General features: G+C 34.7%; 1 protein-coding gene across 1 annotated transcript in view; it reads left to right on the top strand.

Moving 5' to 3' along the window:
• The window catches only part of Sec23a (Sec23 homolog A, COPII coat complex component), a 55419-nt gene that overhangs the window by 1828 nt on the left and 41254 nt on the right, over positions 1–12337 (top strand). The window contains exons 2-6 of the mRNA XM_010632646.3: positions 464–521; positions 969–1055; positions 2553–2789; positions 9546–9625; positions 10355–10499. Of these exons, the coding sequence (XP_010630948.1) occupies positions 464–521; positions 969–1055; positions 2553–2789; positions 9546–9625; positions 10355–10499 (607 nt within the window). The remainder of the gene's footprint in view (positions 1–463; positions 522–968; positions 1056–2552; positions 2790–9545; positions 9626–10354; positions 10500–12337) is intronic.

The following is a 12337-nucleotide window of genomic DNA, read 5'->3' as shown; positions in this document are numbered from 1 at the left end:
ATATATATTGTTTGTTTTTTGTTTTTTGAGACAGGGTCTAACTAGATAGTTGAGACTGACCTGGAACTCACTGTAGCCCAGGCTGGTCTGGAACTCACAGTGATCCTCCTGCCTCAGCGTCCAAGATTACAGACATGCACCACCACGCCTGGCTGGTTTATATATTTTTGAATTGAATAAATGTATTCTAGGTCTGTATTAGATGTTGCTAAGATCATTTGAAGAGACACATACAGTTACCTTAATTTTACGTTAATTTTGGTATATATTATTTTCACCATTTAGATGATCTTGTATGTGTTAAAAGTATGAATTAGATATTAGTAATATCTAAAATTACATTAACTTGAGATTACTTTGACTATTTGTATTCATATTTTAGAAGTGAATTTTATTGAAATTGGCATCCTTATAAAATTGAATTGAAACATAATCTGCTTTATTTTGTCTTTTCTTAAAACAGTCAAGTGGATTATAGAGCAAAACTGTGGGCTTGCAACTTTTGTTATCAAAGGAATCAGGTAACTACCCCTCCGCTCAAGTTGGAGATGGTAATGCTATAATACTAGTCATATAGAAAATATATATTTAAAAATAAATATAATCGCTTCTTGGCCTTTTGGCTAAGGTCAAGTGTAGAAATAAAGATAAAATAATTATCATTCATGTAGTAAAATATCTTTCCTAACAATTTCAAGATCAAGAAGTAGGGGCTGGGATGTAGCTCAGTGGCACAGTGCCTGCCTGGCAAGCATGGGGTCCTGAGTTCAATCTTGTTATCAAAAAAAAAAGTAATTGGGCTGGGGATTTGGCTGAGTGGTTCTTCTAACTGCTGTGCAAGTGCAAGGGCCAGAGTTCCATCCCCGGTCCCCCCCCCAAAAAAAAGAAGTAATTATTTTTACTTTAAAAATTTATTGCTGTTTTTGGCAAATAATTTCTTAAAAAGTTTCATGTTTTTCTTTCTGTAGTTTCCACCTACTTATGCTGGGATATCTGAACTGAATCAGCCTGCTGAACTTTTGCCTCAGTTTTCTAGCATTGAATATGTAGTTCTGGTAAGAACGTTAGAGCAAATGTTTAAGAAAGTTAAACATTTACTAAATAGTTCACACCAAAATAATTGCTAGGTTTAGGTGACTTACTAAGTGCCATCACATGTTGAATTGATGGAGTGATTCAAAGAGAAGAACTGTTAGGCCAGCTTTAGTAAGATAGTTTCTCTGTTGTAGTTATTTGATGTTAGCCAGATACTGGCTAGGGTGATGTGATTTGCTACCCTGAATAGATCAATAAACAATAAAATTTCAATCTTGTTTTGTAACTGGAAGGTCCATTCACAAATAGCCAATATGATTCTAGACTCTGCCATGTATCTCCAGGTCTAATTAATGAAAATATTCTTGAGTTGAGAAAATAATTTTCTTTGCTGTCTGATCAGCTGCACATAGAGTTGTTTAATATTTAAGTATGGAAATAATAGCATCCTTTGTGAATGTTGGAGACAAAACAGAATTTGAGCTAGAAACCAGCCTGGCTAGTTTCTTGTATTTTGGTGTCAGGGATCAAACTCAGGACCTTGTGCTTGCGAAGCAGGCAGTGGTTACCACTGAGCTAAATCCCCAGCCCCAGCCTGGCTAATTTCTGAGTCTCTGAAAAGGCAATTCAAGTTTAGAAAATTATATAAAAATTATCTTTTTTACACTTTATGTTGCCATCTTTCTTTTTTTAATTTTTTAATTTTTTTGTTTTTTGAGATAAGGTATCTCTGTAGTTTAGGCTGGCCTTGAACTTGCTTTGTAGCCCAGGCTGGCCTTGAACTCTCAGTGATTTTCCTGCCTCAGCCTCCTAAATGCTGGGATTATAGCCATGCAATGTTATACCTAGTAACTGTATGTATGTTTTTTTTTCTTTTTATTGAGTTTATTGGTACATTCTAGGTATACAGTACAGTTACATTCATTACTGTGATCTTGTACCTTTACATGACAGGTCTTGGTTCTCATTTTTTCCCCTTGTCCCTGCCCTCCCTTCACCCCCTCCTACCCTCCCCATTTACAAACACTTTATTTCCATTTTCTCATATTTTTTTCTTTTCCCTTAATCCCTTTCCCCCACCCTTCCCACTTTCCCTACACCTTTAGCCCTTTTCTTCCTATTTCACATTGTCAATTATCTCATTAGGATCTTATGTACAATTATAGTTTTTCACACCAGAGAAACTATTCGGTATTTATACATGTGTGACTTATTTATTTCACTTAGGAGTATATCCTCAAAATGTGTCCATTTTCCTATGAATTACTCTAATTGTATGTCATGTTTTTAAACCTAATTTTTCATTCAATAATGCTGTGTCTTGAATATCTCTCCACAACAGCAGATATAACTCATTTCATTCTGTTGTGGCTCTATTAGAATTTCATCTTATACATGTATTAGGATTCTGTTGTATGCATCATTTTATTAATCTGACTGTTTTAAATGTTATGCTGAAGTGTTTCTACCTTTAAAAAAACTTACTTTTCTTATTGTAAAAATTTTTTTTTTAAAAGCGTGGTCCTCAGATGCCTTTGATATTCCTCTATGTGGTTGATACTTGCATGGAAGATGAAGATTTACAAGCTCTGAAAGAATCCATGCAGATGTCTTTAAGTCTCTTGCCACCTACGGCTTTGGTTGGACTTATTACTTTTGGGAGAATGGTGCAGGTTCATGAACTTGGATGTGAAGGCATTTCAAAAAGTTACGTCTTCAGAGGAACAAAAGATCTGTCTGCCAAACAACTGCAGGTAAATACGGTAGTTTTCTACCTATCTGTGCCATCACTTTATCTATGCTTATAAATGCCTTCTAGATGTATATTTCTAGAAAATAAAAAAATAATGAATGATCTGAATGATAGAACTTTTTATAACAGAGGCTTTATTTTAGTGTTGACCTTCATTTACTTTTGTGTGTCTTGAATTGGTATATAAGATTGAAGACTCTTTACTTTTGATGTATTTTAAAAATTTAAAGTGAAACAAGGTGTTTTACTGGAACTTTTAGGGCTTACAGCAGAGTCATGCTGAAGGCTAACAGAGAGCAACCATACAGTACATTTTAGCTTTTGCTTCTTGACATTTCATTTCGGAACTAAACATTTTCACTGTTTGGCAAGGGGAAATATTTTGAGATATGAGTTATTATGTGAAAATAATATTTTTAATGATGTTTATCATTTGTGAAAACTGGAAGAGACAAGAGAGTCACTTGTAACATAATAGGATCGTGTGGAAATGTTTTAAAAAATTTTATTTAAGGTTGGGTGTGGTGCATATACTTGTAATCCTAGCACTTGGGAGGCTGAGGCAGAAGGATTGCTATGAGTTCATGGCCAGCTTGGGCAACAAAGTGAGTTCAGAGCCAGCCTGAACTACGTGGTGAGACCGTATCTCAAAAAACCAAAACCAAAAAAAAAGAATTTTTTTCCCAGAGGTTTTTGTAGCCTATGAGAGAATAAATGAATGTGTATGTGTATTGCACTGTTGCTGACAGGGTGGGGTTGATCATGTAACTATTTTGAAGAAACTTTCTGTGATTCTCATCCAGCACCTAGTGGACAGTGGTCACCCTCGGAAATGATCAATAAATCTGATACAAAACCTATAGACATGAAACTACAATTTGGAGGTAGCTGGGTAGATCAGAATGTAAAAGAAGGGCTCAGTGGTTCTGCCACCTGCCTTGCAAGCACAAGGACCGGAGTTTGATATCCGGTACCAAGAAAAAAAAACAGTAAAAGAATAGAGATTTTTGAGGGTTACTTTAATTTGAGGGTTGGCAGACTAGGATAGTGGTACTGTAGTTAATTTAAGAACATTCTGGAAGAATTTGCAGCCTTGGGTAGGGAGGAAATGAGTAGTAAATGAATGGTGAATAAAATTAATATTTGTTCTTTTAAGAGGTTTGTTCTTAAAAATAAGGAAAGAGACAGTATAGGAATTTGAGTTAAAAGTTAAAGATATTTATTTTAGGAGGAGGGGCACTTGAGTGTGTTTTACACAGTAGGAGAAAGAGACTAGAGGGTGAGTATAAGAAAGTGAGAGTGAGATGAATAGTGAAGGTTTAGAAGACACAGTAGGTATTCCTTAAAGAGCTACCTTGAAGAGCTGCATATGGTGGCACACATTTGTAATCCCAGGACTTGGGAGGCTGAAGCAGGAGGATTGCCATAAGTTTGAGGCTAGCCTGGGCTACTAGTGAGTTCAAGGCCAACCTGAACTATATAGAGAGACCCCATTCCAAAAAACCATGGGAGTAGGAGGGGTGGGGTGGTGGTGGTGGAGAATCTCCTAGACAGTCAGCAAGCCAAGCTAACAAAGCCAAAAAGTCAGATGGATTGTGGATGTGGTCCACAATCTATTGTAGGACCACATCAAGCAAGCAAAGTAAGTAAACAAAAAGGGGAAAATAAAGGAATTAATATCAGAAATATAATGCAGTGATAGGAATAAGTCAGTACCTTTCAATAATAACTCAATGTAAACAGCTTCAACACCCAATTAAAAGACACAGATTGCAGACTGGGTCAAGAAACAAAACCCAATGATCTGCTTCACTCAAGAAACTTAATCAAAAAGTAAATATGTAGACTAAAAGAAAATGAAGAACAATATTCTATAAACCAAGGTTCTGAAACAAGCAGGGCTAGCAATTTTAATCTCAAAGTAAACTTCAAGCTAAAAGCTCAGAAGAGGCAAAGAGAGTCACTATATTCTAATTAAGGGAACAATTCATAGGAAGAGATAACAATTGTAAATATATATGAACTGAATATTGGGTAATTTTATAAAATAAGCACTACTGGACATAAAAGATTGATAAACACAAACACAATCTATTGTAGGACCACAGTACCCCACTTTCACAAATAGATCAACCAATCAAAAAATTAACAAAGAAAATGTCATTTGAACCATACCTTTGAACAAATGAACTGATATCTACAGAGTGTTGCACCCTACAACAGAATACACATTCTTCTCAGCAGCACACAAAACTTTCTCCAAAGTAGATCTCATACTGGTCTATAAAGCTTTCATAAATAAATACAACAGAGTCAAAATCATCCCACATATAGTGTTAGGTCATAGTGCACTGAAACTAGAAATCAATCACAAAAGAAATGCCAGACATTTTACAAATACCTAGACATTAAATACATACTCCTAAAAACTTAGTGGGTTATTGAAGAAATTAAGCAATTCCTAAAGTCAAACAGTAATGTTAGTACAACATACCAAAGCCATAGGGGAAACAAAGCATACCTAAGAGGAAATTTATTGCTGTGAATGCTTAAATGGGAAAGAGTGGGCTCAAATAAATATCCTAATGATATACCTTGATATATTAAAAAAAATAAGAACAGTCTGAACCAAAACCTATTACAAAGAGGGAAATCATAAAGATTAGACCTGAAATGCATGAAATTGAGACTTAAAAAAAAATACAAAGAATCAATAGATCGAAGAGCTGGTTCTTTGAAAGAATAAGCAAATAGATACACTCTTTGCCAAATTTGACAAAAGAAGGAAGGAGAAGACCGACATCCATGCAATTTGAAATAAAAAAGGCAAAATCATAATGGACACTACCCAAATCCAGAAGATCATTAGTAACTACTATGAGAAACGGTACTTCAACAAATTGGAGAATCTTGAAGAAATGGACACATTTCTAGACACATATGAATTACCTAAAATGAACCAAGAAGATATAAAAATGCAACAATCCAGTGACAGGCAATTAAATTGAGTCATTAATAAAAAAACTTAATGACTAAGAAAAGCTTACTGTTTGATGGGTTCACTGCTAAGTTTTATCTATAAGACCTTAAAGAAGGATATAATGCCAGTATTCCTCAAACTATTTAATGAAATTGAAAGTGAGGGCTGGAGATGTAGCTCAGTTGTGCTGTGTCTGCCTGGAAAACTCAAGGGCCTGAGTTTGATTCCTGGTACTGGGAAAAAAAGAGAAATTGAAAGTGAAAGAGTACTTTCAAAGTCATTCCTGGAAGGTGACATTACCTTGACTTCAAATCCAGACAAGGACCCATCTAAATAAGAAAACCAGAGGCCAATCTCTTTAATGAACTTAGATGCAGATATTCTCAGGCAGATATTGGCAAATAGAATGCAACAAGTCATCCAAAGGGACACACATCATGACCAAGTAGGCTTCTCTAAGGGATACAAGGATGGTTCAAAATATGGAAATGAAAAATGTAATATACCATACAAACAGAAGAACAAAAAGCACGTGATCATAGTCCTAGGACCAACAACCAAATTCAGCAGTGTAATAGGATACAAAATCAACACACAAAAATGAAAACATTCCTGTACATAAATAATGAACTCATTTAGAAAGAAATTAAGAAAACAATACTGTTCCCAATAGCAACAAGAAAAATTACTTAGGAGTTAACCTAATCAAGGAAGTGAAAGAATTCTACAATGTAAACTACAATATCCTGAAAAAATTAAAGAGGACATTGGAAAATGGAAGGATATCCTGTGCACCTGGAGGAGCAGAACCAGTATTTTCAAATTGGCCATACTTCCAAAACTAATATACCGATTTAATGCTATCCCAAGCAAATTACAAAAGCATTCCTCACAGAACTAGAGAAAACAATCCTGAAATTCATATGGAATCAGAAGAGACCCAGGATAGCAAAAGCGGTCTTGAGTAACAACAGCAAATGAGATGGTAATTGAAATCCCAGATTTAAAATTATATTACAAAGCTACACTGTTAAAACAGCGTAGTTATTGTCAGAAAAACAATATACTTGATCAGTGAAACAGAATAGAGGATGCAGAAACAACCTGAGGCACATTTAAGTATTTGATCTTTGACATGGGGAGCAAAAACATTTGCTGGAGGAGAGATAGTCCCTTTAATAAATGGTGTTGGAAAAAATTGCTAGCCACATGCAGAAGTTTGAATCTAGACCCATATCTTTCACCATGTACTAAAATAAAATGAAAATTAATCAAATGTCTGAATGTTAGAACCACTTAATCTCCTGGAAGATAAAATAGGTACAACTTTTTGAAGACAGGTGTTGGCAAGGATTTTCTGAACTGAATCCCAGTTGCACAAGAAATAACATTAAGAATCAACAAATGGGATCATATATTAAAAAATTTCTGCACATCAGAGGAAACCAACAGACTGAAAAGATAATCTACAGAATGAAAAAAATTTGCCAGCTATTCCTTTGACAGAAAACTAGAATATATAAATAACTCAACAAAAATTAGACCCTCAAATAAAATCAAACAGTGGGTACTTGAAACGAATAGATTCTTCTCAGAAGAACAAATAGTGAATAAATACATGAAAAAATGCTCAACATCACTGGCCATTATCTCACTGAGATTCATTCTTGCTATTATCAAGTCAAATAACATGCTGGCCAGGCTGCAGGAAAAAGGAACTCTTGGGCATTGTTGATAACAATGTAAATTAGTATAACTACTATGGAAACAAGTATGCAGTTTCCTAAAAAAACTAGAGATTCCATTCTACCCAACTATTTACCTTCTAGGTATCTTCCTAGATGAGTTTAAGATATTATAATGACACATACATTCTCATGTTTATAACAGTACAAATCATAATAGCTAAATCTTGGAAGTGGCCAGGAGTCCATCAACAGATGAACAGACAGTGAAAATGTTATATTTATACACAGTGGAGTACTACTGTACTATAAAGAAGGATAAAATTGAGTCATTTGCAGGAAAGTGAATGCACTTTGAGACCATATGTTAAATGAAATAAATCAGACCCACAAGCTAAAATATTGGATGGTTTCTCTTATATGGGAAACCCAAAATATAAATAAATCAAAGATAAACAATAATAGGAAACAGGTCAATAGAATATTTATAAATGGGAGGTTGATCAAGAGATGGAGGAGTGAAGGGGGAGGGGAAGGGAATGTAGAAAGAATTACAATGTTATGTACATGTACTTCCCACAATGAATGTGATCATTATGTATTGCAAATATGCACTAATAAAAATGGTTTTGTTAGTAGTGTAACTTTGGAAAAAGTAATTCGTTTTTCTGATTGTCAGTTATTGGTATGGTAGAAATTAAGAAATCTACTTATTGTGATTTTTTTTGTGTAAATACTACATATAAAGAGTTTAGCTCAGAAATGAGCAGAGTAGGTCCTTAGCAAAAATTTGCTTGTTGCTATTTCTGATAGCAATATAGGACATACTACAGGGTTAATTAAAAACATTTTTTAATCTTTGAAGCTATTTAGTATTTCTGATTGTTTTATATTTTCTACTATATTGCTTCATGACTAAGCATTTCTGGGTTCAGAAAAGCCTTAGTAAAACAGTATTTTTATGTCTAGAGATCGATTTTTAAAATTCAAAACATAGCTTGCAGTTTGGTTAGACATTAAGTTAGAAATTAATACATACACATTTACAAGGTATATATAATTTATGACTCTCCCTTCATATGATTTCATTTACCTTTCCTTCTTTCTTCTTTTTTTAATTTGTGTTTTGAGACAGGGTCTCGCTATGTAGTTCAGGCTGGCCTTGAACTCGCTGTATAGCCCAGGCTGGCCTCTTACTCCCAGCGATCCTTCTGCCTCAGCCTCCTGAGTATTGGGATTACAGGTGTGTGCCACCATGCCTGGCTTACCTTTCCTTCAAAACATTTATTACAATTGCAATTTTACACTATTATTTGATTATTTGAGTAATTCGTTTCTGTTTTCAGATTTTAATTTCTGTGAGTTTAGGGACTATTTTTTCCTCACTTACCTTTCACATATAGCAGATATTTAACATAGAGTTGCTGAAAGGTTTGAATGAACACAGAAGTATGGACATTGAAGTTACAGAACCACTGATTTTGTTTTTGTCTAAATTTTGTGAAATTTTATCAGTACATGTTTGTAGTACATAAAGATGATTCATGAAGATGGTTGATCCAGGAGTTTTCCTAAATATTCTTTGAAGTCTCTCAATCTGTTTCTTTTATTTTTCAACCTGTTTCTTTCTTCTTTTAAAAAAAGTTTATTTTTACTAGTCCATGTTTGTAGTATATCATGATTACATTTACGAGGGGGACATGGTACATGTATGTAACACATCTTAATTCTTACACCCCCTCCCCTTCTCTCTCCCCACTTCCTCCATCTCTTGGTCTCTCCCATTTGTGGAAAGAACAACTTACTTTTTCAAAGAACAACTTCGTTTGATTATTAATTAGAAATAAAATATTCCAAGTTAGCATCCTTCCTCTTTGCTCACATAACACCTTGTACTTTGATCTCTCTTGTCGATTATTTCACTGCATTTTTATTATTTTTCTGAAAGTCTCCCAGCTGAACTGTTTGCTTTCTGAGGAGAGAGACCTTGTGTTCGTTATGTTTGTGTACCTACTGTATAACAACACCTTGCACATAGTAAATCTTTGTAGAAATAATATAAATAAGTATCGCTCAACTAATCTCTTTTCAGGAAATGCTGGGGCTTTCTAAAGTACCAGTTACTCAAGCAACACGTGGACCTCAGGTACAGCAGCCACCTCCTTCCAACAGGTAATAATTAATTATGGCAAACAGAATTTTGTGATTTATATAGCTACTTTAAGCACTGTGGGCCCTTAACTTGAATATTCGCATTTAGTAATAATATTAAATCTTTTTTGCAACATAGTTGAATTCCATTAATATACTTTTTAAAGCATTAAGGCAGGATCATGTCACTGAAATGCTTTGCTTTTCATCATTGCAATATAAGTTTAGTTTTGATATATTCTTAGCTTTTTGTGTTTGGATTCATAAAAATGTAATTTTTGTGGGTTTGAGGCAGCCAAAGAAAAATATGGCCCTGAAAGCGTTTCATTTTGTCATCTCAACTTTAGAAGTAGATTTTTTTTCTCCTGAACTCTCTAATCAGAGGTGGTCTTCTTATAATTATTTCAGGAACTTTAAATCTTGCTAGATGAGTAGATAAAAGATGAAACTACAAAGTAGCACTTGGCTTGAGTGTGTTGATAAAGGGAGTGTCAAAGTGTGGTTCCTGGAAGTGTAGCATCATCATTACCTGTGCACTAGATTGAAATTCAGGCTCTTGGTTGCGCAGACCTGCTGAAATGAACTTCAGACTGGGCCTAGCGGACAGTTTTAAAACAAACATTCCAACTGATTCTGAGGCATGTGCAAGTTAGAAACCATTAGTTTGCTGTGTATGCAAAGTGTTTTTCTGTATTTTGCATTGTTTCTTAAAAGCTCACACACATTTATACATAACTTATTGTTTTGCAGATTTTTACAGCCAGTACAGAAAATAGACATGAATCTCACAGATCTTCTGGGAGAACTTCAGCGAGATCCTTGGCCTGTTCCCCAGGGAAAGAGACCCTTGCGTTCCTCGGGAGTGGCTCTTTCCATAGCAGTAGGGCTACTTGAGGTAGTGATGATGCATTTGTTTTGGAATGTAACTGTGTATGTGTGTGTGTGTGTGTGTGTGTGTGTGTGTGTGTGTGTGTGTAATCCTAAGGATAGGGGAAAGAAAAAATCAAATTAGAGTGCTTTTTCTTATTACTCTCTCAGTCAGTATTCAATATACTTCTGTCACCTCAGATATGTGTGGGTTTTAAACTGTAGACTAAACGTACTGCAATAGTTACCAGCCAGATAAGCTGTAATTCAATTTGATTCTGACACTGTCTACATAGAGAACATCAGATGTCACAGACTAAGTGTTGAGTTCCATGAGATTGGCCCCTAATTCAATGCCATTTGCATCTGGTAGGTTGTCACCTCTCTTGAGACTAGTCAGTTGTAAACTGGGGGTTCCCATAACCTGCTCTTCAAGTTTGATTGATTTTCTAGAGTGCCTCACAGACTTGAGGAAGCACTTTACTTATATTTACCTAGTTTTTATAAAGTATATTCCAAAGAAACAGCAGATGTTACTTAGAGTGAGAGATGGACCTTCCATAGCCTCTCCCGGTCATTCCATCCTCCACGAGGCACCGTGTTGCTTAACTCTCCAGAAGCTCCCAGAACCTAGCCTTTTAGATTTCTTGTAGAGGCTTTATTACATAGCATGATTGAATACATCATAGCTCACCGTAGTTCAATGAGAAATTTTTCATTATACTGTATTAAAATTAGTAAAATAGGGCTGGGGATTTAGCTCAGCGGTTCGGTGGCCTGCCTCGCAAGCGCAGGGACCTGAGTTCAATCCCCGGTACCAAAAAAAAAAAAAAAAAAAATTAGTAAAATGATTAATGGTTAATTGTCTTTTAGTACCGGTGGTCCCTCCTATATGTATATTCAGGTGTTTTATTCTAACACTTTTTTGTTGGATATTATAGTTTTAAGTATCAATTTTGTTGAGTTTTTTATCTTTAAGCACTTCAATTATATATACACTGGATCTTCCCTGTTTGCTATTTTAGCACTGTATCTTTTTTTAAAAAAATACTTTTCTATTTCATTTCCATTCTCTTGATTATTTTTTAGCTTTTCTTCAGTGTTCCTAAATTTTCATTTGAATCTGGCAGTTGTTATAGGCCTATTGCTAGCTTTTCTTTTTTCTGTTTTAGTACTTTTCTCCAAGTTGCCCTTGATCTATGTGAAGACTTGCAATGAGAACATGAGAGATAGCTCAGTGGGATTAGTGCTTTTTTTTTACTTATAGAAAATTTGAAAATCAGAGGTAATTTGTGAAAGTCATGTTAATGTACTTTTATTTGTTCGTGTTCTTTTTTTTGTTTGTTTTTTGAGGCAAGATCTCACTATGTAGTTCAGGTTGGCCTTGAACTCCTGTGTAGCCCAGATTGGCCTCAAACTCACGGCAGTCCTCTTGCCTCATCCCAAGTGCTGGGATTACAGGCGTGTGCCACCATGCCTGGCCTGTTCTTGTTATTCATTGTTACTTAATCTTTACATAATTATTACCTCAGATAACCAGAACGAAGGGTATTGCTTATTAAATTAGTTTAAGAAAGTTATAGAAGTAATGAACATGCTTTGTAAAAATGTTCAAATAATGTACAAGGATGTCTAAAAATGAAAAGTAAAATAATTTTCATTGTTTTCCCCAGATTTGTTAATCATATAATATTTTAAATTGTTGCAGTTTATATAATTTACCTTCTGTCCTGAAACAATAATGTAACTTGAAAAATATAGTCATTTGTCTGATAACTAATAATAAGGAAGCATTTTAATATATAAATATTGTAGAAGAAGAATAATTATATATATATATAGAAAAGTAAATATAATCCTTTGTCA

Source organism: Fukomys damarensis, unplaced genomic scaffold, assembly GCF_012274545.1.
Source record: "Fukomys damarensis isolate Sample0158 unplaced genomic scaffold, DMR_v1.0_HiC HiC_scaffold_17, whole genome shotgun sequence".
Classification (NCBI taxonomy): Eukaryota; Metazoa; Chordata; class Mammalia; order Rodentia; family Bathyergidae; genus Fukomys; species Fukomys damarensis.
Note: the sequence above shows the minus strand (reverse complement) of the source record. Positions and strands in the feature narration are given on the sequence as shown.